Source organism: Aotus nancymaae, unplaced genomic scaffold, assembly GCF_030222135.1.
Source record: "Aotus nancymaae isolate 86718 unplaced genomic scaffold, 86718_ANA_hifiasm-v0.15.2.pri h1tg000021l, whole genome shotgun sequence".
Taxonomy (NCBI): Eukaryota; Metazoa; Chordata; class Mammalia; order Primates; family Aotidae; genus Aotus; species Aotus nancymaae.
In genome coordinates, this window is record NW_026988433.1 from 29,298,334 (window position 1) to 29,323,892 (window position 25,559).

Sequence of the window (25,559 nt, forward strand, 5' to 3'; positions counted from 1 at the left end):
GGAGAACTGAATTCAAAACCAGGTGTTTCTGACTCCAGAGCTGTCAGTCCACCTCATCGCTACATTACACCCTTTCACAGGTCAAATGAATTCCCAGAGGTAGACAAAATTTCTTTTTGTTGCTGATTTATATAAAATTGCCTTTCATCTTTTTATAGAGCTTTACATTTCCCTAAGCTCCTGAATATTCCTTAGCTAGCTGGATTCTTGGCATTTTTGGGGAAGTAGAGTTTACTTTATGGAAACACCTCTGGTGTTACCTGATAAATGCTGCCACGGCAGGTAAATCCATCTCCGATGTAGTTTGGCTTGCAAGTACAAGTCCTTTCTCCTTGCTCAGTGTGGGTACAGATGGCAAATTTACTACAGCCGCCATTTTTCTGGTAAAATTGCCAAGGGGCAAGAGATGGGGATAAGACCAGTTAGTTTGCCAGCTCTGCCGATATTTACAAAGCAATTCTGTGTTGGAATTCATTTTTTGTCTCATTCTCTAACTTTGATTCATTTGTACTGTTTATCCTTTTCCTGAGCTTGCCTTTCAATTCCCTATGCTCATAGGGACATCTTATTCACCTGGTCTTGTATCCCAAGATGGCAGGTCCCTTGGAGCAGATCTCCAGCCCTGTACACATAAGCCCAGAGTTGCCAAATTGGAAATTTCTCAGCATCCAGGCATTAACTAGAAAGACTCCACCTGTTTGATACTTCCTAGCTTTAAGCTAGATGTTGATCATAGGAAAAGGTAACCATTATCAGATAGAATGCAGGTGGTATAAAATAGAATACATTGTCCCTGCCCTCGAAGAGCTTATAATAAGTTGTGGAAAATGGGCAGAGACCTAAAATACAAAGTATGGATCAAAGCTAACATCCATGGGAACGCTCATTGCAGGGACGCTCAGCCCCATGTTCCTCTACACATGCATCATCTGACCCCATAGGCCCCCTTCCTCACAAACCCTTCCCCATGCTTTCTGAAACTCATTGCCATTAGCAACTCTCTGAGATTCTCACCTCTTCATAAGCTCTCTTCACCTCTTCCTGCAGAGGTCTCTGTCTCCTGCAAACATTGCCTTCCTGTGCCCCTCAAGTGAAGCTGTTTTTCTCCATTACCTCCACACTGGTGAGGGATTGAAGTGGCAGTGTGCTGGCGGTGCTGGAGAGCGTCTTTCTTACTGTATGTTGTCACTTCCAAAACATTTCTACACCCTCATCCTTTAAACACATAATATCCTTAATCCTTCACCAATTTTCACTCTTTGGTCCTAATGGTGATGCCTGGATCATTGCCTTTCCCTTCATTCCTCATGTTGCCATCCTTGGCGGTGTCAATATCCTTGTCAATGGCCTCTACCACCCCTGTCCACACCCCCTGGATTTGCAGTCAACATTAAAGTGCACTGACTGCTCCTGAGAGCTCCATTTCAAGCATCCTTCTCTCTCTGGCCACCTACTTTTACCATTTCAACTTATCTCTTCTAATACTGCAGTCTCCAACCTCCTTTGGTCCACAGGTACCTCCCCTGCTTTAATCTTACTTCTTTCTCACCAGCATTCCTGCCCACCCACTCAGCCCTCTTTGCCCCCAGCCAGCTGGCAAGGTGGAGCACTGTGAGCCTCCCTGGCTCTTCTCTCCCTCCATCACTATGGTTTGGCAAATCCCTAGCCCTCCTGGGCCCCACTCTTCCTCCTCTGGGTCTGCCAGGCTGGTGGTGAGGTGCCTGAGAAAGTCACGGATACATGCTGTCTGGACTCCCTTCAAAGGTATACACACAGATGCCTGCACTTTTCCAGTATATTTAATTTTCCTCTCTCTAGAGATGATGATACAGTTTGGCTATATCTCTCTAGAGATGATGTTACAGTGTTCCCACCCAAATCTCATCTTGAATTATAACTCCCATGTGTCATGGGAGGAACCTGGTAGGAAGTTATTGAATTATGGGGGCGGGTCTTTCCTGTGCTGTTCTTGTGATAGTGAATGAGTGTCAGGAGATCTGATGATTTTAAAAATGGGAGTTTCCCTGCACAAGCTCTCTTCTCTTGTCTGCCACTATGTGAGAAATGCCTTTCACCTTCCACCATGATTGTGAGACCTTCCCAGCCACATGGTACTATAAGTCCAATAAACTCTTTCGTAAGTTGCCCAGTCTGGAGTATGTCTTTATCAGCAGCGTGAAAATGGACTAATACAGATGACATTCCACTCCTCACCTCTCTCAACTCTCAATAACTGTCCTCTCCTCTCAGTTGATGAGCTCCACTTGTACCTCATGGAGAAAGAGACATAGGTAACAGGAACCACCTCATCTCCTCATCCTGAGCTTCGCCCACTTGCTTGGCTGAATTCACGGATTCTGCTTTCCTTGTTTAACAAGTGTCCTAACAACTAACTAACTAACTAATGGACTGGACTGACTCATTAATGGACTCACTAGTTCATCATTGACTGACTAATAGACTGACTCTACGTCTGCTTCTATCTGAGGCTGATGCCTTCATCTGGGCTCTTGTTTTCACTGTATTCTATGAGATGTGCCTCCCTCAAAACTTGTTACAACACTGGCACATTACCCTTCTGATGTGAAAGGAGGAGAAAAGAGAGACCCCTCCCACCACCTCCTGTGTTTTCCTCCTGTAACAATCTACCTCCACTCCTTCAGGAGTGGTTTCCTCTCCTCTATCAGAACATACTCACCAGCACAAAAACATGCCTTCATATTACTCATCTTGAAAAGAGCCAAACTCTCTCTCTTTCTTACTTTAAGAGAACCCACTAGGTATACATGGACAAAGGCTGGCCATGAATTAACTCTTGTACTTGAGTGTCAGGTACAGATGGGTTCATGTATCAGTTGCTCTAGTTTCAAATAGGTTTAAAATTTTCCAGAATAAAATCTTATAAACAATGCTTCCTTTAGTCCACATCTTTCTCCATGACGTACCCCGTTTATTTGCACAGGAAGATCTGTGCAAATGTTGTCTATGTTTCTATTTCCCTTACTTCCAATTTTCTGCTCCACTTCTTTCTAGGCTCTTGGTCCCATCTCTGCACAAGCATCTTCCCAATCCAGGTCTTCAAGAACTGAGATCTTGAGAAGGCAGTAGTCATTTCTCTTCTCTCCACATAGGTGACATCTCAACATGCTTTGCCTGTACGATCACTCCTCTTGAAACATTTTCTTCTCTTGGCCTCTGTTGACGCTATTCTTGATAAGTGGTTTTCCTTCCACATCGTGGGCTTTTATACTGAGCCTTCTTTGTAGGTACTTCTTCCTCTGCTTAATGGCTTAATATCCCTGCTGCCTGCCCTCTGTTTTTGCCCCTCTCATCTTGTGCTTCAGCCAGTTCCCTGTGTTTAAACACTATCTCTGTGCCAATGACCCCTATGTTTGTACCTCTGTCATGACCTCTCCTTACCTTCAGGCTTCCATATCACTGGCAATCTCCATCTGAATGGCTACCAAACAATTCAAACTCCAAAATACATTCCCTGTCCAGTGATTTCTCTTCCCATCTCTCTCTCCAAGTTGGTTTCAAACTCCTGAGCTCAAGCAAGCTTCCTGCCTCGGTGTCCCAAAGTGCTGGTATTATAGGCATGAGCCACCATGCCCACCCGGCCCCAGTGACTTCTTATTATACTCACTACTACAGCTCTAGTCAAACCACCCTGGTCTTTCCTGGCCTGCTGTGTTAGTCTTTTACCTGTTCTTCTTGTGTCTGCTTTTGAACCCTTATCATGCACAGTCATCACAGCAGCTAGTATGAGATTTGAGAGGCAAGCCAGACACTGACATTGACCTACATGATCATCCAGTGGCTTTCTGGTCATAACTGGAATAAAATATAAGCTCCACAGCATAGCCTATATGGTGTAAGGTGATCTGGCCCCTCTCACCGCCTGCCTTTTATTCCCTGTACTGCAGTCACACTGGCCATCTCTTCAGTCCCCAGAACTTGCCAAGCTCTTCCTCATCCCAGGACCCCTGGTTTGCTCTTCCTTTTGCTTATATATTTTCCCCAAGATCTTCATGTGGCTTCCCCCTTCTCAACATTCAGGAATGAATCACCTCTGCAGAGAGGCCTTGTCTGATCACTACGACCCCTTGCATCTCACCCAGCCTCTGTTCCATCAACATGCTTGCCTCCTGCTCTAGTCTAAATGTTTGTGTCCCTCACCTAACTCTCATTGTGGTGGTATTAGGAGGTGGGGCCTTTATAAGGTCATTAGGTCATGAGGGCAAAGTCTTTATAAATGAGATTAGTGCCCTTATAAAAGAGAGAGCCTTTTGCAGTTCATTAGCATGATATTGGGTTTTCACACTATTCTATGAGATATGCCTCCCTCAAAACTTGTTACAACATTGGCACATTACCCTTCTGATGTGAAAGGAGAAGAAAAGAGAAACCCAAGGGAACTCAGTTGTCCCTTCTACCAGTGAGCAAGAAGGTACTATCTATGAACCAGGAAGCAAACCCGTAGCAGACACAGAACTGGCCAGTGCCTTGATCTTGGACTGCCCAGCCTCCAGAATGTGAGAAATAAATTTCTGTTGCTTATAAGCTACCCAGTCTCAGGTATACTCTGTGCTGTTAAAGCAGCACGAATGGACGAAAACATTTTGGACTGGGACTAACTCAGGAAAGGCAATGTTTCAGTCCTTGTTGGTGGGACTTGAGCAGAAATAATTGTTCTTGGTCCAGATTTAGCACCAGGACTATTTTGTTTGTTTAACCCAGTATTTAAAAGAGCTTTTTGTAATTAATTACCATCATTTAAAAATTGGTAAAATTTACATACAAATTCATCAAATTTTCATATCTTTTAAAATATCAGAAGTACTGCCAACACTGGGCTGACACCGTCTAGAGCACCAGTCAGCTGGAGTGCGTGTTTTCCCATTAGAGCAGCAATACGATTTGGGTCTTCCTATTGATATTCCCTGCCTGGCCCCTGATGGCCTATAATTTTATAATCTTGCAATAGAGTTAATTCCCTTTTTTTTTTTTTTTAAGACAGTGTCTTGCTCTGTTGTCCAGACTGGAGTGCAGTGGTGTGATCTTGGCTCACCACAACCTCTGCCTCCCAGGGTCAACCAATTCTCCTGCCTCAGCCTCCTGAGTGGCTGGGACCACAGACATGCACCACCATGCCTGGCTAATTTTTGTATTTTTAGTAGAGATGGGGTTTCACTATGTTGGCCAGGCTGGTCTCGAACTCCTGATTTTGTGATCCGCCTTCCTCGGCTTCCCAAAGTGCTGGGATTATAGGTGTGAGCCAACATGCCCAACCCAATAGAGTTAATTCCTAAGGGAATATGCTGCTGAGAGATTAGCAAAGGACCTTCAGAATCTCCCAGGTCAGCTGTATCAGGAGTCATTCGTCCAAGACAAGGTGGCCATTTTTTACAAAGCGTGAATGGCCCATGGAAAAGCTGCTGTGAAAATGAAGCTGGCCATAGTTCTAGTGGTAACAGCTTCACAGCTCAGACCCCATCATTTCCGTAGCTGCTTCTTTATTATCCTTACATAACTGTTTCATGTAGAGGACACTATTCTCTTGGGGAGCTTGCCAGATCAACACAAGGAGATAATGGGAGCCTCAATTGGAGAAGAAGGGCTTTAATTACAGGGTGTCTGCACTGTTCTCACATCAACAGCTGGAGGCTCTCAGGTGGGCAGTAATATAAACAGGAAAGCAAGGTGTTGGGACTGGGCCTTATAGGAAGAACGAGCACCCCAAGAAGTGGTCAAGGATGCAGGTCTCGAGTTAGACAGAGATAGGCTCAAGTTCCAGCCATGCCACATACTAGCTCTATGACCTTGGGTGAGGGCCGTCTCTCCTCCCAGTCTGGTGTGTTGAATTGTCCTAAGGACTGGATGCAACTGTGGATGCAACTTATTTAGAAAAACTGTCTACAGATGTAATTAAGGATCTCAAGACAAGATCACCCTAGATTAACCAGGTGGGCCTTAACACAAGTGTTCTTGTAAGAGAAGACACAGATACGGAAGTGAAGGCCACGTGAAGACTGAGGCAGAGATTAGTTGCGGCCACTGGCCAGGAGTGCCTGGAGTCACCAGAAGCTGGAAGAGGCAAGGAAGGATTCTCCCATGGAGACTTCAAAGGAGCACATCCTTGCAGGCACCTTCATTCTGGGTTTGGTCCTCTAAAACTGTGAGAAAATATATTTATCTTGTTTCCACCCACCCAGTTTGTGGCAGTTTGTTATAGCAGTCCTAGGAAAGAGGCACAGCTGGAGTCTCTTCGTCTGTAAAATGGGGTTAATAACCATTCTTACCACATATTGCTGCTAGAGAAATTAAACTAAAGGACAACCGGGCACCCCTAAGCACAGTGGCTGACCCCTGGTAAGCAGTGGATATGAATGTGACGTTGAGTCAGCATTTCAGAGGCCTAGCTGACCACACGAAGTATGCCGGATGCGACAGCCTGGGTCAGCAGGCTTATCTCATCCCTTTGGAGGTACCAGGCCTGGGACAGTTAGGCTCTGAGCAGCAGTAGGTGATTAGCCCAGTTAGAGACTCAGTGATTAATGACTGAGTAAATTCCCGCTGGGTTTGCATAACATGGGTCCAGCCAGTCTGCAGTCAAGAGTTATAAGAGAATCAGAAGATCCTGTCCCTGCCAGGATCAACATGCAAACGGAGACAGGAAGTGTATCAACAATATCCTACAGACTGGAGGAAGAAAGGTAAAGCCCAGACTGTTAGTGGTAAAAGGAACCCCAGGGACATTTACAACCATCCAAAGAAACTGAGAGCCCAAAAAGCAAACCAGCTGAAAACCTCAGAGTCATATGGAACAGGGCTGGGAGGAATCTAAATGGCTGTCTGGGTTGATAACCCATCTGTTGCTTTATTCCTGTGGTTAAATACCTTGAGTTATAATAAGCTCATTATTTCTCAAAACTCTATCTCTGGACAGTTCTAATGAAAGAACTGAGTTAAGTTGAAAGAAATCTGTTTTCTTCTAACGTCTATTAGCTAGTCCTAGTCCTACTGCTTGGACTTACACAGAACAAGAACAACCCTTCTGTTACGTGGCAATTCTTGAAATGTTGATGGCAGCCTCCACCCCTCCATCCCAACTCCTCTTTAGAGAGAAAGAGAACTGGGAGAATTAATGATGCGTGCCTGGACATGGGAGACACAGTACCTCTACCCCCATATGAACTCCTGCTCAATGCAGGGCATCTAGAACCCGATCCTCTGTTCTAAGGTAGAGTTAACATGTAGAATGGGGGTGGTAGGGGCCATGGAGGGTAGTTGTGGGGTGGGAGTAGAATCATCTTCCTTAGCCTGAGCTCTAGGCCTCTGTGATAATAGAACTAGCTTTTGGAATGCTACACTATATTGCTGACTTGTAGTGTATTCACCGCGAATTCCTACGTGTAAGTCTAGGAGAATAAGGAGTGGAAAGTTGCTGTGAGGTTTACCTAAGGTGACTTCCTGGAGGAGGTGAGCTTTAAGCATCACCTCAGAGGTGAGACACGCTTGGTGGAAAGGGGGAGAGGGATCTTTTTATAAGAGTTGGCAATATGAATGGGGGATAAGCAAGTGGATAGACTTAGCTCCATATGCTGCAGCCAAAGGGGCAGGCTGGGGGTAGCAGACGGTGCTTTCTCCTACAATGGAGCATGCCAGAGAAATGAGCCTATTGGCCAACACACAGCTCTGAGGCCTCCAAAGGAATATTTCCTTAACTTTGCATCCCCTAGAAGTGCAGTGGGAGGCTCCCCAGGCTCTGGGGCTTGAAGGGCATCCGCCCTAGAGCCATACTCACAGTTAAGCAGACATTGATGAGTGTGCAGACCTTTCCGTCTCCAGTGTAGGCTGGCAAACAGTTACAGGCAGCCTGTCCGGGAGCAGAAGGACATGGGGTCATTTCACAGATGGGTTCCGTACTGACTGCATGTGCCGGCTCTCAGGCCAGAATTCCATCACGGTCGTGGTAACATTAGGAGATTCTATATCTGATGTTGGTAATATCTATTTTATGATAATTGTCACCTTATATTTGATATTGGAGCGCTTGGCATACTTCACTTGAGCACTGGGATCTGGTGCACAACCTATCTTTGTTGCCAAGATATCTTTTTCTTTTTAATGTTCTCACCCTATTTGACCCCTTGCCTTCAGGTACTCACCCCTTTTCTCTTTGATTGAAGGTCAGTTGAAGGGAAGCCAAACTATACCCCACCCTCATTTATACTCATATCTTGCTCATCTGCACATGCTGAGCTGAAAGGCACTAGTGCTAGGAGCCTCATCCAAGGACCATCCAGAGATGGTGGGGAGGCCTTTGCACCCCACTGAGGTGTGCACGTGGAAACAATCAATCAAACCCATTTGTTGGACCAGGAAGTTGGGTGGAAGCTTCAAATTGAGGGAGGGGACACCATCTGAAGAAGCTGGGGACAGGGCCCCATGTCCCACGTTTGTGCAGGATCACCCAGCCACTAGGCTGAAGCCCAGCCCATGCTGTATTCACTGATGTCCCCAAAGGAAGGGACACCTGGGCCCTCCCAAGGGGCAGCTTTTCTAATTAACACAAGAGGCTCCTGTGTAGCAGCAAGGGCCCTGGGATGATATCTGCTTCTTAGAACTTTAACTCATCAGTGGTGCCAGGCAGGGCTACATGAACAGGTCCTCCCTGTTCATCTCACTCTTTCTTCACAAGGGGCCCCAGTATCAGCTCAAAACTCTCCCAAGACGTCACCAGCAAATCCCTCCTCAGCTAAGGTCTTGTTCTCAGAGTTCAATTAATCCTCCTTTACTGCCTCCTAGATCTGGACGAGCACTCTTAGAGGTCCCAAGCACCAAAAAGTTTACAGATTGTCTCCTACCTCATATGTAGTTTGAAATAAAAACTACCAGCTGGGAGTGGTGGCTCTTGCCTGTAATCCCAGCACTTTGGGAGGCCGAGGTGGGTGGATCACAAGGTCAGGAGTTGGAGACCAGCCTGACCAATATGGTGAAACCCCATCTCTACTAAAAATAAAAAAAAAAAAAAATTAGCTGGGTGTGGTGGTGTGTGCCTGTAGTCCCAGCTACTCGGGAGGCTGAGGAAGAAGAATCGCCTGAACCCAGGTGGAAGTTGCTGTGAGCCAAGATCGCACTACTGCACTCCAGCCTGGACAACTGAGTGAGACTCTGCCTCAGAACAAACAAACAAACAAAAAACGACTGAACCTCAAAAGATATCTAAGAAAGCTCAGCACTGACTGTTCCAATTTCCTCTATGACTGTGTCCACATGAATGCACCTGTGTGCTCACATAGTTCTTTTCCCCCCTATTTTTGGGCACTTCAGGTGCTTGCTTGACCCGCCCATTGAGAGACCTGGCATGGAGATCTCCAGATGGCTCAGTGAGATCGATAGAACATTCACTGGTGACTTGACTTTGTCATATAATTTTGTATCTTTGTGATTTCCTGCCTGGCCATTTTGCTTGTTCACCATGTGGCAGAGACTGAGGAAGGCACAACTTGGGTCTCCCTGCCGGTGTCTTTCCACCTTGTGACCCCCATTCTTGGATGCGGTTCTCTCACATTTTCCCCAGCTCCCCTGGCCTGCTCTCCAGACAGGTGCTGCAAGCTCACTGTGCTCAGGGCCATGCGACTTGTAGAGTGACCACAGTATTATCTTCCACTGTGGCACGTGTGCTTCAGACCCTTCAGCCAAAGATAAAGTGTGAGATTCTGGGCATCAGAATGCTGAAAGAAAGGGAAGTATGCCTGGGCGTGGTGGCTCATGCCTGTAATCCTGGCACTTTGAGAGGCTGAGGCAGGTGGATTACTAAGTCAGGAGATCGAGATCAGCCTGACCAACATGGTGAAACCCTGTCTCTACTAAAAATAAAAACAGTAGCTGAGTGTGGAGGCAGGTGCCTGTAATCCCAGCTACTTGGGAGGCTGAGGCAGGAGAATCACTTGAACCCGGCATGCGGAGATTGCAGTGAGCCAAGACTGCACCATTATGCTCTAGCCTGGGTGACAGAGCGAGACTCCATCTCAAAAAAAAAAAAAAAAAGAAAGGGGAATATTGTGGGGGACTGTCTAGATGCTTCTGGAATCACATGGTATTTGCAGACACCTACTTCTCCCCACTCTAGGGAAGCCCCTTATCCTAGTACCCTTCGTTTTCCCCATTTCACCTCATTCCCAAAGAAGGGCCTCTTGATTCTTTCAGAATTCCCCTAAACTATTTATTTGCAGCTGCAGGTCCTCAGAGGTCCATTCTCAGCCTCTTTCTCTCGGGCCTGTGTCTAAGGACCTAGGAGTTTCCTTCTAGGAAACCTAAGGGCCTGGGAGAGGTGGCACTCACCTGGTTGGGTCCTGTCTGTGTGCACTCCGCGTTCTTGTCACAGCCACCATTGTTCTCCAAACACGGGTTGATTTCTTTAAAACAAAAAGTCAACATCTGGCCTGGAAATCAAGTCCGGTTTCCAAAGTGAAGCCAGCTTGAGGGATGAGCTAAGATGGCTAACTGAGGGGAGCGGGTGTCAAAGCGTGATTCAGTGTTCTGGAAATTGTGAGACAGAAATAACTGAACTGGGAGGGTACTGGATACGGTTTCTCAAGATTGACTGTTCTGGGATAGGCCAATTCCAGCAGAAGCATTGTCTATTGGCTTAAATTGGTCTGTGGAATAAATCTGAGCATTGGTAGCAAAGTACTTGTAACCACAGAATCTTGGAGTCTAATCTAACAGTGCTATGAATGAAGAAAATGAGGAATTAAAAAACAATCATTTGCAACCATCATAATATAGATTGGTTAGGGAGAATCATCAAAACATGCTAAACTTGGCTGGGTGCAGTGGCTCACGCCTGTAATCCCAGCACTTTGGGAGGCCAAAGCGGGTGGATCACGAGGTCAAGAGATCGAGACCATTCTGGCCAACGTGGTGAAACCCTGTCTTTACTAAACATACAAAAACTAGCTGTGCGTGGTGGCACACGCCTGTAGTCCCAGCTACTCAGGAGGCTGAGGCAGGAGAAGTGCTTGAACCAGGAAGGTGGAGGGTGCAGTGAGCCGAGATTGCACTATTGCACTCCAGCCTGGGGACAGAGTGAGACTCCACCTCAAAAAGAAAAAAGAAAAAATGCTAAACTTAGGAGTATATTTTGATGGGGAACAACATATCTGCTTGGTGTTAAAGTGTCTCCCCCTGACTCCTTATTAGTAGCAAAGGAGAAAGAAATGACTACACAGTGGAGACAGCACCTTGGCTGAGTGGTCAAAATTAACATCACACACGAAGGACAGAAGGCAAGCTCATGCCTTCCTGAGACAGATGCAATATTACTCTGTGACATTTGGGCCTTGAATGTATAACCTGAATCTAATAACAAAAAACATCAGACAAATCCTAAATAAAGGATGTGCTACTAAAGAAAAAAAGTTGGGGTGGTAGAGGATATTATTCCCAAGTGTTAATGTCGTAAGAGACACAGCAAGGTTGAGGAACTCTCCCAGGTTAGAGGGAACTCAGAGACGTGGCAGTGGAATGCAATATCCAGCCCTAGACTTGATATGCACAGGAGGAAAAAATGTCAAAAAGAACATTATTAGAACAATGAACAAAATTAGAATATGAATGCTAATTAGATAAAAGTATTACATCGATAATAAATTTACTGAAGTTGATCACTGTGCTGTGGTTATATAAGAGGTAATCCTCATTCTTAGGAAACATACACTCCAGTATTTAGGGACAAAGGGAATATTATATACACAAATTACTCTCAAATGGCTTACAAAAATGTATATGTACAAAGAGGGCATATGATAAACAGGGCTAAATGTTAATGAGCGAATGTGGGTAAAGGACAAGTGGGTTCTTGTAACTCTTTTATGGCAAGTTTTTTCCAACTAAACAGTTACATTCAGACAATTTACTACGGTATATCTTTATAGTAGAACAGTGTGTGGACATTTAAATAATGTTAGAGGTATACTTGTTTTCAGGGAGAGTCACTTTAATATATTGCTAAGGATAGTAAATGCTATATTTTCTGAGATACAATTTTTGTTAAAAAATGCACGTAGGCATAGAAAAATGGGGTAATATAACAATGATAAGAGCACTGTCTTCAGAATATTTTCCCTGGCATATGTGCTTTCTTTTTCTATGGTGAGCATGTGCTACTTGTGTAAAAAAGAACCAATAAAAGTTTAAACATTCCATCATCGCCATGATGTTTAACTGGAAAATGCATCTCCTTTTATCCTTCCAAAGCAATTTTTAGACATTACATGCCTTCATACCATGTGCTCACTTTTCCATGCCCTTATACTTTCCTGCCCTGGCAAGCAGAATAATGACCTCGGTTTTGTGTCCTGACAATCAGGACACACATGTTGGAATCAGTGAATAGGGATCTGAGTCTTACAGCATTTCGCCAATGGAAGATGGAAGCACACCTACCCAGGCACACAATGCCGTCGCCCGTGTAGCCTGCTTTGCACACGCACACCCGCCTTCCTGGGGTGGTTCTCTTACAGTCAGCCTTGGCAGAGCAACCTCCATTGCTGATCTCACAGGGGTTGATTGCTACAGAAGATGACACAGAGCAGAAGGGATGGGAGAAGGGAAAACGCCATTGATGTATTTTTCCTTAAGTCATTGAGAAAAGGAAGATACTGCAAAACAACTTGGGCAGGCACTGTATGAAATATGGCCACTTCCCAAAAACAGAGAGCAAGAAAAACATTCGTTATTTGCCCTTTCTAGCTGTTTTGTTTTTAACTAGCATTCTCTACACATCCTACTGCAGGACACACCTGGGGAGCAAGGTGAGGCTCCTTGGCCCTCTGCGAGAATCCCCAGAGTAAGATGGTCTAGAAAGCAGACGCATGATCATTGTCCAGCACTGCCACAATCTGGACCAAAGACTGCCAGGACACAGTGCTCGAGAGAAAAACGACCTTAACATTTTCCATTTCTTTCTAGCACCAGGTGCCATAAGAATATTAGCTTACATTTATTGTGTGCTATGTGCTGGGTCTGTTCTAAGCACTTCGCAGGTATTAAGGTTACTGTCCAACAACTCAGTGAGGGAGGTCTTCTTATTATCCCCAACTTGCAGATAAAAATAATAATGCAAAGAGCAGTCAAGAAACTTTCCCAACGTAACATAAGCAATAAGTTCTTAGGTTCAAACCTGAGGAGTCCAAGATAAACTGAGTTTTCAACGGCTGCATTATTCTGCCATTGGATACAGACAGCTCTCTTAACCTCAAAACCACTCTGCAAGGGAGGTAGTTTTAAGTTTACTTTACAAATGAGCCAACATCTCACTGCAGTTAAACGACCTATCCAAGGCCACTTGGGTAGTCAGAAGAAGAACCAGAGCTCAAATTCTTTTCTAGTCTACTCCAGAGCCTCAATGCCTCAGCCATACCCTAGGCCAATCAAATTAGCGAGTTAATATTTTTTAATGGACACATAATAACTGGACATATTTCTGGGGTATATAGTAATGCTGTGATGCATATAATGTATAAATCAGTGCCATTAGCATATCCATCGTCTGAAACATTGATCTTTCTTTATGTGGGTTTTCAACACAAATCGGTGGTTTTCAAAGCTGTCCAGGTGATCCCAATTGTGGTCAAGGCTGTGAACAGTTGGTTTCCTGTCCCCAGGCACAAGCCACTGCCCCATTACATGCGATTCACCATCAGTGGTTGGCACCAGCTGCCGAGGCCCATTCAGACTGCAGGAACAGGAATCTCTCAATAGCCCATGCAAGCCTTGCTGGCCCCCAGCAAATTCCCTCCTTCACTTGCCTGTGCAGATGGTCCCGTTCCCTTGGAATCCTGCTGCACACTTGCATGAAGGTGTACCATCTGTGAGAATGCAGCTGCAACGAGGAAGGGCAAATGGGGTTTGCAGAAAATACACCACCTCCCACCACGTGACTCACAATGCCCCTCACCCGCAGTATCCTGGCCCCTGCTCCCATTAGACACTCAAGAGGTCCTGCCTAAGGCTTGGGAGAGGAGTCCAATTCTGGCATGACCCCACAGGCAGCTAAAACTGTACCTATTTATCCGGCAAACTACAGCACATATAGATATAGGCATCAGTTCAGGAATAAGAAGGGTAGCTTAAGAGAGCCACTGATGTGCTAGAAGCCATGCTTCATGTATTATTTTGTGTCATCTACTCACTATCCAACAGCCTCTAGCAAGTGGGCATTATTATTATTCCCAGTTACAAATGACGAATCTGAGGCTTTGGAGGATTCAATGGACTCAGGTCATGCAGTAGTGCAAATGACAGAGGCTGACTCTGAATTTCTGTCTAACTCCACTACTAGGTACTGAATTCATTAAGCCTCTCTGGAAGTTGATTATGAAGCCAAGTTATGACTTTCTGTGAGTCAGGAACAAGGTTTATGGAGACCGAGGCCCATTGGGTTTCCTCAGCCTCCATGAAAGAATTCTGGTGGCTTGGACTGGGGTAACAGTGAGCCTTTTTGTCAATGTGCCAGTTAAGTCAGATGGCAGCTTGCTGGAAAGCCTGGATCTGGCTAGTTGATGGCGGTCTCTTCAGAGATATTTTTAGTTTCATGCTTAAATGTATCCTAAACCCTCAGAAATGGTGTCAGGAAACAAATCCTCTGAGGATAGATGAGGGTAGACCTTATTAGGGGAAAAAAATCCCCTTTGCATTGTCCCCAAAGGCGGCTGGGGCTACCTACTTGGCGCTGGTGTGGCACGTCCCATTGCAGTCATCTTTTTTGATCACTGAAAAAGAGAACCAGTTGCTGTCTCAGCCCTCTTACTAAATGTCACCTGAGGATTTTCTTTTAGTACTTTGTGCTCAGAAAAGCTACTTCTTTGGAAGTGATAGGCATATAAAACTATGAAACCATATCAATCCTTTTCTATAGTGTCATGAAGCTCAAAGCCAAATCTGAAGGTCAAATACATTGATGGTGTCTTCTGTTTGCCAGGCCCTGCGCTAGGCAGTGAGGATGCAAGGGTGAATAAAACATGGAATTCTCCCTGGAATGTGAGCATGCACTCTTATGGTCTGGGTGTTGATGTGTATCCCTCTCCTGGGTTTTGATTTTCATTTTTGTGTTTTCTATGCTATTCTTTCTAGTTTATTCCTAATTTTATTCCTTCCTATTTTTCATCATTTTATCATGGAGAGCTATAAACAAGCAAAACTATAATTATAAATAAAAGATGTTTTTGCATGTGTAGAAAATCAGGGCTTTGTACACAGCAGGTACAAAATATAATTTGTGAATTAACATGTAAGTTTCCGGGACACAGTACAGGTTGTTGCTCTTGGATGCCTACCTAACATATTTCCTGACACGATAAGATCCAGAAGGAAGTCACTAGAGATGAGGAAAAGAATACTCTTAGGCAGGATGCTCATGCTAAGAGCTTTTAGGATAGAAATCTTACCAGTCCTGGCTGAGTCATACAGGAGGTCCTGAAACAGAGGCCTGCAAAAGTGGCCTGTTTTGTGTCAGAGGGAACATTTTCAGACTCAAATGGGCTGGAATGGAGGCAATTTTGTGCCTGTGTCTAATTCCTTGAGCCTAAACAATCCGTTTCTATTCTCTACCTATTGGAATTTCAATCATGTTTTATGTCTTCTCTGGAACCTGGTCCAAACTTTTGAGCCAACTTCAATTAATTGATAGCAGCTTTATGGTGTGCTACTTTAAGAAGGGTTGGGTGCCCCTGGCTGGTCTCAGAGAGGGAGAGTGCCATATTTTTTTTGAGACAGTCTCACTCTTGTCACCCAGGTTAGAGTGGAGCAGTGTAATCTTGGCTCACTGCAACCTCTGCCTCCTGAGTTCAAGCGATTCTTCTAACTCAGTTTCCCGAGTAGCTGGAATTACAGATGTGCGCCACCACACCCAGCTAATTTTTGTATTTTTAGTAGAGATAGGATTTCACTGTGTTGGCCAGGATGGTCTCGATCTCCTGACCTCATGATCTGCCTGCCTCAGCCTCCCAAAGTGCTGGGATTACAGGCGTCAGCCACTGTGCCTGGCCGGGAGTGTCATGATTGATTATTGATGTCTGCTGTGGGCTTGGGAGCAGTGAGTTTGCACACAAAGGAGTTGTCTTTCTTGTTAAAGTCTACAGGCTCTTTGCTTTGTACTCTATGCCACAATTTTTCCCGTCTTTTACTAAACATTTGTTTCCTTTTCTAGACTGGAAACTTCCTGTGTAGAGTGTGCACTGGAGACAGGGATGGGAGATAAGTCTGGAAAACTGGGTGAGTGTTCATTGGTGAATAGCCTTTGTGCTCCATCCTGCTAAGGAGTTAGGAATTTCTTCTGCAGGCAATGAAGAACCACAGCAAGTTGTCAAGTCTTGGGGAGGGGTTGGGGTGAGAAACACAATCTGATCTATGTTTTGGAAAGTTCTATCTGGCAGTAACGTGGAGTGTGGAGTGGAGGAAGATAGGACAGGAAACAGACTCTGAGGCTGCTGGTGAGCGGGGAGGAGGAGGAAGAGATGGATCGAGAGATGTGGAGACATGAGTAAGTTAGATATGTTAGTGAGGGACAGGGAGGCATGGAGGCTGAGTAGGGAGGTCCCTAGATTGGGTGACCAGGTACATGGGTAGTGGGATCTTTCTTCAGAGTAGAGAAAGCAGGAAGAGAAGAGAGCCTATTGTATTCATTCTGGGGATTCACCTAAAATGTCCTACTGTTTATGTGACCCCATTGCTTTCTGCTTCCCTCTCCCTGGCTCTAGGAAGACTGACTCTGTACACCAACACTTGACACCTACTCTAGGATATTTCTTTGGCTTGAGACCTTTCAGACTTCCCAGTTCAGCTTTTCAACTAACCTTCCTTCCCAACACCTTGTTGCTCACCATTAAAAGGCAGCTGCATTTCCTTGATTTTTGCATTGCCTGAAGCTTTGGGCAAAGATGCTCCCTCCGTCAAGGCCACATCCATGGAGCCCCCTCTAGGCTGGCAGGCACTTGTGATCTCCTCCCCAGCTCCCATCCCAGAAGAGGGGGAGTCTCTGATACCTGCTTCCAGGGGTATTCTCTTCAATCCAAAGTCAGAATGATGCTTCTTAAGTGCAAAATGTGATCCTACTGCTCCCTTGTTGAAAACTCTTTAATGGCTTCTGTTGGCTTTAGTGGGAAGTCCAACCTCCTTAGCCTTTCACCGCCTGGCTCCTGCCCACTGCTCCAGCCTTTTCTCTTCAATGCCCCCTTTTACAGTCCTCTAATTCTGCAATTCTTTGATTCCCTAAATGTGTTGAGCTTTCCCCATGTCTTTGTGGTATTCCAGGTGCTTCTTTCTGCCTGAAATTCTCTTCCCTTTGATCACCCTCACCTGAGGCACATTCAATGCAATCAACGCGATGTGGTGGGGTTGGAGGAAATGGGCCTTTCAGACAGTTGGCAGGAGAATAAATTGCTGTTTCCTCTGGCGGACAACCTGGCCATAAGTAGCAAGATCTTTTCCCAGAGTACCAACCCCTGACTCACAAATCTCATCTCTAGGAATTTGACTAAATGAATATGGTTATTGTAGCAGTGTTTGAGAGAGCAAAAAACTGGGTCAAAAAAGGATAGCATGGTCATTCTGGAACATTTTGTGGCGATTAAAAATTAATGAGATTTTCCTATTTTATTCACATGGAACGATATCTATATATATTGTGAAGTGGAAAAGTAGGTTACTAGACAGTATGTAGAGTGTGATTCCCTACATATATGTTTATATACCTAGGGAAAGGTTGGGAGCTTAATATAAAATATCAGTAATAGCTCTTTCCTGCCTTGGGAGTATGAGTAATTTTATTTTCTTCTGTTTTTCTTTATTTTATAAACTTTTTGCTGCAAGAAAGAATTATGTTTATTGCCAGAAGAAGTAATAAAGGTGCCATTTCTGTTTTAGAAAGAAAAATGTAGCTGCTGGGAAGCAAAGCTTAGAACAGATTATAAATACTGAAGGGCTCACTCTTACCTTCATCACAGTGCACTCCACGCCAGCCCACATCACAGTCACAGGAGCCATCTCCCAAGAGTCCTTGGTTGCATCTCCCATGGACACAAGAACATGCTAAGTGGAAAAACACCTGAAAATCATCAGATTCTAACCCATGTTCAATGACTCATTTGTCATTTACTAGCTTTGCTTTATTGCACTTAATTCTTCAACCTACTTCTAAGGAATCATATTATTTAATGGGAGTCTTGGGTCACAAAAAGGACAGGAGTGCAGGAGGCAGAATCTAGCAAGTTAGCAGGTGAAGTAGCTCTAGCTTCAACGAAGTGGCTCAGACTGCAGTTTTGGGACAATGCAGCATTGAAGATCTGTGACCCAAGCAGTGTGAGAGTGTCCTCAGTCAAGGTTACCTGAGGATCCAGGTGTGGGGCCCCTTTTTATGGAACCATGTTTGCCCTCTAAGAGAGGACTTCAGAAAGAAGCCCATTTGACATTGGGTTTAAGTCTGGTGTGGCACTGCTTTCTTCAGTTACACAGATGAGCCTCTCTGAGAACTGGATGAAAGCTACAGATATCTTTCCCCCAAAAATATATTCAGCTTTAGCAGTTTGCTGGACCCCATGAGGGTCATCCACAGATCCCAGTTTAGGAACTCACGCACAAATGCAAGCAGATAATTCTTTCAAATAACACAGGGAAAAAAATCAACATTTTATTTCCTAGTAAATATTACATGGCTCAATTATAATGATTCAGTTATACATTGTGTCTGGCTTAGACTGGCTGAAGAGAAAACAGTGATAGCCAAGTTAAATGTATGGTTTTCAGTACCAGGTAGAATAATGCTTTGTTAGGAAACCTATTCTCCCAAGTCAATCCTCTCACAGCTGTGTGTTCCTGGACACAAGGAAATCCGGATGTGAGAATACAGATGACTTGGCTCAAACAGATCACTGTTTTTGCAAAAACGACTTAAAGCGTGTATCTTGCTGCTGGTGAAACAAGAGAGTGATTCTCAGGTAAAGAAGAGCATGAATCTAAAAGCAAGGCTTTGGAGTCAAGAAAAGTGTACGCTCAATCCTCAGTTCTGCAACTCCCCCGGTGTCATTCAACCTCTTAATACCCTCATCTGTAAAATGGGCATAGTAATACCCAAGTACCTAAGGTTCCTGTGTGGATTCAATGAATAACATGTGCAAATCTGTTTTTCAAACTATCAAGCAACGTCCGCAATGGGAAGTTTAGCCGTGACGATTAGTGTGCACGGGCAAATATAAAAATGCATTTGGGCTGGGAATGTCAACGAACAAATTGGAAGTGAGTTGGTAGGTCCAGGTTAGTGACTGAAAATGTTTGGGAACACTGCAAATGCAAATGACAACACAGATGTTCTTACAATTCACAGTGATAGTAGCAGGTGGGATTCCAGCCCACCTGGGGAGACAGGCCAGTTAGGGAGCAAGTGTGGGATCACTCTTCCCCCACACATTCCTGGTTGGTTTCAGCAGCCCAGGAGCCTGTGTGGAGAGGAGGGTGCTCACCTTGGTCACAGTGGATGCCGTACTTGTCCTCAGAGCAGGTCTCGCAGGCCGTGCCTTTGAAGCCGTCCTCACACTCACACACACCTGTGCCGTTCACGCCATCCAAACAGATGCCATTACCAGAGCAGACGTTCTGGGTGTTCCCTGGACAGGCCTGGCACTGGGGGCCAAAGAAGCCAGCACAGCATTCTCTCGTCTGAAACAGAAGGGCAACGCTTGACAGTGCACTTCCGTTCTCCGCTGTTGTCCAGTCTCGGTGTAGAAATCCTGCTGTGGGGAACTTCATGTGCACCTTGATCTTACATGGAGTGGGTGAGAGGGATGGGGGCAGGACCTTCTGGGGATTGGGTGAGGCTTGGCAATTTCTAGGGGTGCTAGGAACAGGACCGAGGGCTCCACTTAGGAGGTAGGAAAGAGGGAAAGGAAAATGGCATGTCAGAAAAGAGGATAAAAAAAATGAGAAAGGAGGTGGGGCAGCAGAAGAAACTAAAGAATAATACCTGTGATGCTGGAGGGTGGGAGGATCAAGGGGCTTCTCCATCCCAGAACTGGGCCCCGCCCCTTCACACTGATGTTATTTCGTCTACTACTGAAGATGAGGAGGCCTCTGCAGGTGAGGCTTTTGGCATTTTACAAACCAATCTGTTGCTGTTCCGGGAAGCCCTGTAGGATATCTGTTTGGGTTTGCCTTGCCTTTATTCTTGAGTGCATTAAAACACAAAATCTCCCCCGCCTCTATGCTCTGCAGCCTAAGGGCCGGATCACCCCGCCTCTGCCCAGATAAGCAGAGGTGATGTCTAGTCCTCTGGGAAAGGAGCAGGACAGGAAGTTATAATGACTTTTCCTGCAAATTCCACAGGAACCCCTAGAGGTACTTAGCCTTGGGGTCCTGTTTTCTAAATGACCAGGTACACCTTATGTTTATTTTGTGAGTGGCCACTTTGTCTCTTTTGCTTACAGGCACGCTCACAGAGCTACCCTCTTGTGACAACACGGTGGTCCCATTAGCCTCTCAGACTCTCAGGTTTTTTCATCATGCAATTGAATATGGCAGCTTTTACCCATTTTCTAGATTACAGCGCTGTTCTGAGTTTTACTGCTACCACTACTACACTGGATAACAATGATAATGCAGGTAACAAGGAAGAGGAGATGGCAGAAAGCAGACATGCACAGGCATTGTGAAAAGTATACCATAGGATGGATTTTCTCAGGGGTGCCGCAGTAGTTAGGATGATTCAATTATTGTACTCACAATGACGGTTCTCACACATATTGGCTGGCACCCAATAAACAGGGCTCGTTTTCCCATGAAATAGATGGTATAGATGCATCTTTTTATCTCATTATCCTGTGAAATATTAATGATTACATCAACTCCTAAGTTAGGAAGAAGCTTTCCAATCTCTGAAAGCAAATAGGTGGTGATGCATTGCCGTCTCTCTGACTAGAATGTTGTGGGAAGGGAAGGTGGTGACTTGCTGGCAATGCTTCATAAGCAGGAAAACACAAAAACGCAATGTTGGCTGCCGGAATGCCAGGTGGCAAAATCCAGTAACTATACTTTAAAGTAGTACTCCATGGAAAGAACTTTAGAATATAAACTCAAGTTTGCAAGAATTGTAGAGTAAACCAGACAAAACGTCCTTCCAGCACTGTACATTGATTAAACTGAACTTTGGTTTCTGTTGATTTATTGATCTATATTCTGCCTTGGTTCAAGAAAGGATCAAGGCTGTGTACAAAGATCATCTTATACAAGATTAAACTAAACCTCAAATGAGAACATCTGTATGGTTGTTAGAGATTAAAATTTATCATAAATATATTTAAAATTTATTATCATACATTTATTAAAAACGATTATCATGCTGTTGTAGATGCATGAATATTTATTCTTTGTAATGTAATCAGAAGTAGCTTTTACAATAAATAGCTACAAGAACATGGATCATTTGCCTCCCCCATATCTGCCATCTGTTTCTTTGAGAAAGTTAGTTGCAACTTCAACTATAAAAGGAAATCAGACAGGTGGACTATATCCAGGCTGGATATGATTTTGGATGTGGAATCTGTCTTCTCCGATCAGGTTTCTTACTGCTGTTCGCAACTGGCTACTGGGATATGAAAGATGTGGAACATAAAAAATGACATTCTGGGCCGGGCGCGGTGGCTCACACCTGTAATCCCAGCACTTTGGGAGGCCTAGGCAGGTGGATCACGAGGTCAAGAGATCGAGCCCATCCTGGCCAACATGATGAAACCCCGTCTCTACTGAAAAATACAAAAATTAGCTGGGCATAGTGGCATGCGCCTGTAGTCCCAGCTACTCGGGAGGCTGAGGCAGGAGAATTGCTTGAACCCGGGAGCACAGGTTGCAGTGAGCTGAGATCGCGCCACTGCACTCCAGCCTGGCGACGGAGCGAGACTCCATCTCAAACAAACAAACAAACAAAAATGACATTCTGTGCTGTCTTTTGATTCATATGAGCCCATTTCTGTTTATTAAATTTTACCTTGGTCCAAAAAAATAGATGTAAGATTTTACAAAGATGCATGTGACATAATGAGGTAAAATTTAATTCAAACTAAGTGAAGGAATGAGGGGAGTGCAAATCAGGTAATCACGAGGTTCGTTTTCTAACTGGGACTCCGCGGATCTGGAAACTATTTTATCAAAACAGACAAAATACTTACTAGAGGTTTAGCTCCGGATGGGCAGAGCTGCTGCGCGGAGCATGTTGTACACCTTCCCTTGGTAAAACACAGAAACAGTCAATGCAATTAACTTTAGTGCAGAATGAAGCTGCTAGCATTTTCCAGAACTTGGAACTGAAGGTTTTTAAATACGGAATTTAAAATCAAGGAACATCATCTGATCAGCCTCTTTCACGTTCTTTGAGACAAACACGTCAACTCCTTCAGGTCTTGCACAGTTGTATCACATTGCTCCACAATACTCTTCCTACTCTGCTAACTCTTTAAAGTGTGACCTTTAAATCTCTCTCATTTAAATCTCAATTATTTTAAAGTTTTATTTATCAAAACCCAACTATTAAGTGAATTGGGCCAGATTTAGAAACTAACAAGGTACCATACCCAGTGCCCAGCTTCAGAGCACACTGCTCGGCTGGGAGGCTCAGCGTGGAGATGCTCCACAGCAATAATACGTGCTATTACAAAACAAACAGCAAAAGTTCACAACCTACTGTAAACTTTTTACTGTAATAATATATGCTATTCCAAAACAAAGAGCAAAACACAGAAACCCTGAACCTCAACCTATTCCTAAAACAGGAGGTGGCCAATATGTCTAGTTCTGAACCTGATGCCTACCAGATAGGATAGTGTGGTTGTTCAGAGTTCCAGCTCTGGGCCAGGCTGCCTACATGTAAACCCCTTCTCTGCCACTTGCTAGTGCATGAACCTGCGTGTATTAGTTAACCTCTTTGGCTCATTTTTCCCATCTGTAAAATGGGGATAGTAATAGTATTACTTGTTAGGGTGTTGAGAGGATTAGACAGGTGTAATACGTGTACAATGTTAAGAGCAGTGCCTGGCATATAACGAGTGCCTAATGAATGCCAGTGGTTGTAATTATTGTTGAAAGGTCCTACATGGCCCCATGGACTGGCGTGAAAAACCTCCATTATCACATTCCATAATGCACTGAAACCATTCATTTCCTTATTTTCTCTTCTAGTAGAGCAGGTGTGGCCCACAACTGCCACAGGTGCACCATAGTTCCTACCCTTTGTCTGTGCTGGGTATGGCACATTTTCCCTTTGAAGAAAGCCATGGTCCAGAATCCTGCCCAGCACAGCACTCCACCTCCCCACCATCCCCTCCCCATACCTGGCAGCTTTTCGCAGACACGCAAGGTACCACCTCTCACACTAGATCACAAGCCCGTTGAGGGCAGGGGTCATGTCTTATGTATCTTTGTAGAACCACAGCCTGGTAGTTCCTCCTTGGCACATCAAAGATGCTCACTCTGGTTCATGAATTTTCTATTAAGATACCTTAATAGAAAAGCCTTATGCCTAAAAATTTATAAAAAATAAACCAATACTTTTTAGTCCCATCATTGGTCCTGACCCATAGAACTTACTCGTACAATAGTAGTGTCATTATTATCACATCTGTTCTTCTGAATTTCCAGGACTTTTCCCAAGCCATGGATCACTCCCTTATCAGTGGCTACATTGGTGTAGTTTATTGGAGCCTCATTTACATAGATCTGTGAACAACAGGGTTAAATGTCACTTTTTATGATATTTAAAGAGGTATGAGGAAGATAGGAACTGGAGGTTATCAGTAAGACAGTTGTCTAGGATATATTACAATATTCACCTGGAGATATTATAATATTCACCTATACTGGAAAGATCTCTTACCTAGGAGGGGAAGTCTGAATAGTAGTCCTGGCACTATCTAGCTGTGTGACCTTAGGCCAACTGCTTTCCCTCTCTGAACTTTTTGTCTTTTGTAAAATGAAAAAGTTATTCTAGATAATGTCTAAGGTATCTTCTATCATGCAAATTAACTGCCTTATGTTTGTTTGAAAAATACTACCTATGATCATTATGTTAGTGCTCACTGGCAAGATGGCTCCATGGGCATGCTCAGTTGTGCTGTAGACTAGTGGTTCTGGAGGTGGTAATGCTTTCCATAACCAAAAACTGAAGAATGCAACCGTTCCTTCAGTATGCCTCCACTTCATGGTTAATGTGCAAACAACCCCCAGAAAGGCTAATGATAACAAGAATAAAAATAACTAAAGAATTTTTTAAAAAAATGGTATGTTTATATCTGTCCTTGTTTAGTGAGTCCATAAGCATCCAAGGCATGGGAATGAAGTCTGTATCCAAATGCTGCCAAGTCAAATTCAACTTGGAGTTGTAATTTGTTTTGATTTTTAGGGAAGAATACTTTAATGAGTAATCAATGAAAAATAAATGAAGCCATGGATTCATTCATTAATATAACTCATATAACTGGAAGCAAAAACATTCTTTGAACAATTGGGGTGGTGTGTGTGTGTGTGTGTGTGTGTGTGTTTTTAGCAGGGCTGATTTTGGGAGGGGGAAAACTCAAGTTAAGATCCAATAATGGTTTAAAATTCACAAAATGAGTCATATATTATTATCCCAGAAGTCCTCTCTGCAGTAATATTAGAATGACCCTACTAAATGCTTAATTTGAACTTCCACTGAATATTAAAGTCCCTTATGATTTACTTGCAGTGAAATGAGTTTCTATTTGGATGTTGGGATAAATCTGGCTGAACAGAGGAGTTCCAAGGTCTGTGTACATTTGGAAAATTAATGGAAAACCTGACTTAGTCTCAAATGGTGATTGTAATAAATTTCCAGAATTCTAAGATGCAGAGCTATTTTTAAATACCAAAAACAGAAAACATTTGATGTGGTAATACTGTTGATTTGGCATTTTAAAAAGTCTAGATTATTTCCATTCTGAGATCTATCCAGAGAATTATGGATCACATTAAAATTTTGACTTGAATGCGTCTACTCATTTAGTAAAGCATTTCTCTACACTTCCATTGTCATAAGAGAAAGTAAATTAGTATCAATAAAAGCCTCTATTGTATTAATAATTCTTTCTCCAGATAAAAGAATTTCTGTACACATGGAAAAATGAACATTTCAGCTCTGAAATTGAGTCAGCTAACTGCATTGGACATTAATCTCTACATGATGAAATAAAAGATGACAGATACAGAAGCAAAAAAGTTCTCTGTCAATACAATAATTGCCAATCCTGGTAAAACAAAACAGTATATTTAAAAGGGTCTCCTTCAAATTATTACACAATAGGTAGACTTATCTGTGGGAATCTGAGAAAAATATTTGAGGTTAGATTATTCTCGAATCAATGAAAAGTGAGAAAGACTTTTCCCCCACGCAGATAAAAAACATTTTACATAAAATTTACTTGTTACTTTGGGAGGCCGAGACGGGTGGATCACGAGGTCAAGAGATCGAGACCGTTCTGGTCAACATGGTGAAA

General features: G+C 43.9%; 1 protein-coding gene, 1 non-coding gene and 1 pseudogene across 4 annotated transcripts in view; 2 read left to right on the plus strand and 1 right to left on the minus strand.

The window, feature by feature from the left end:
- The window catches only part of STAB2 (stabilin 2), a 176,320-nt gene that overhangs the window by 42,218 nt on the left and 108,543 nt on the right, over positions 1–25,559 (minus strand). For all 3 annotated transcript variants that reach the window (XR_010343837.1, XM_064379911.1, XM_064379910.1), the window contains exons 35-45: positions 23,638–23,766; positions 22,224–22,280; positions 20,782–20,877; positions 19,527–19,722; positions 18,004–18,099; positions 14,738–14,783; positions 13,821–13,894; positions 12,457–12,582; positions 10,351–10,424; positions 7,808–7,879; positions 261–380 (exon numbers count right to left, since the gene is read on the minus strand). Coding sequence is in view for 2 of the 3 variants with exons in the window: in XM_064379911.1 (XP_064235981.1) it covers positions 261–380; positions 7,808–7,879; positions 10,351–10,424; positions 12,457–12,582; positions 13,821–13,894; positions 14,738–14,783; positions 18,004–18,099; positions 19,527–19,722; positions 20,782–20,877; positions 22,224–22,280; positions 23,638–23,766 (1,086 nt within the window). In the remaining variant the exon portion in view is untranslated. The remainder of the gene's footprint in view (positions 1–260; positions 381–7,807; positions 7,880–10,350; positions 10,425–12,456; positions 12,583–13,820; positions 13,895–14,737; positions 14,784–18,003; positions 18,100–19,526; positions 19,723–20,781; positions 20,878–22,223; positions 22,281–23,637; positions 23,767–25,559) is intronic.
- Positions 2,466–2,584, plus strand: LOC135276281 (small nucleolar RNA U13; annotated as a pseudogene).
- On the plus strand, positions 4,284–4,386 carry LOC135276276 (small nucleolar RNA U13). The gene has a single exon (XR_010343852.1). It is a non-coding gene; the product is annotated as a small nucleolar RNA U13 (small nucleolar RNA).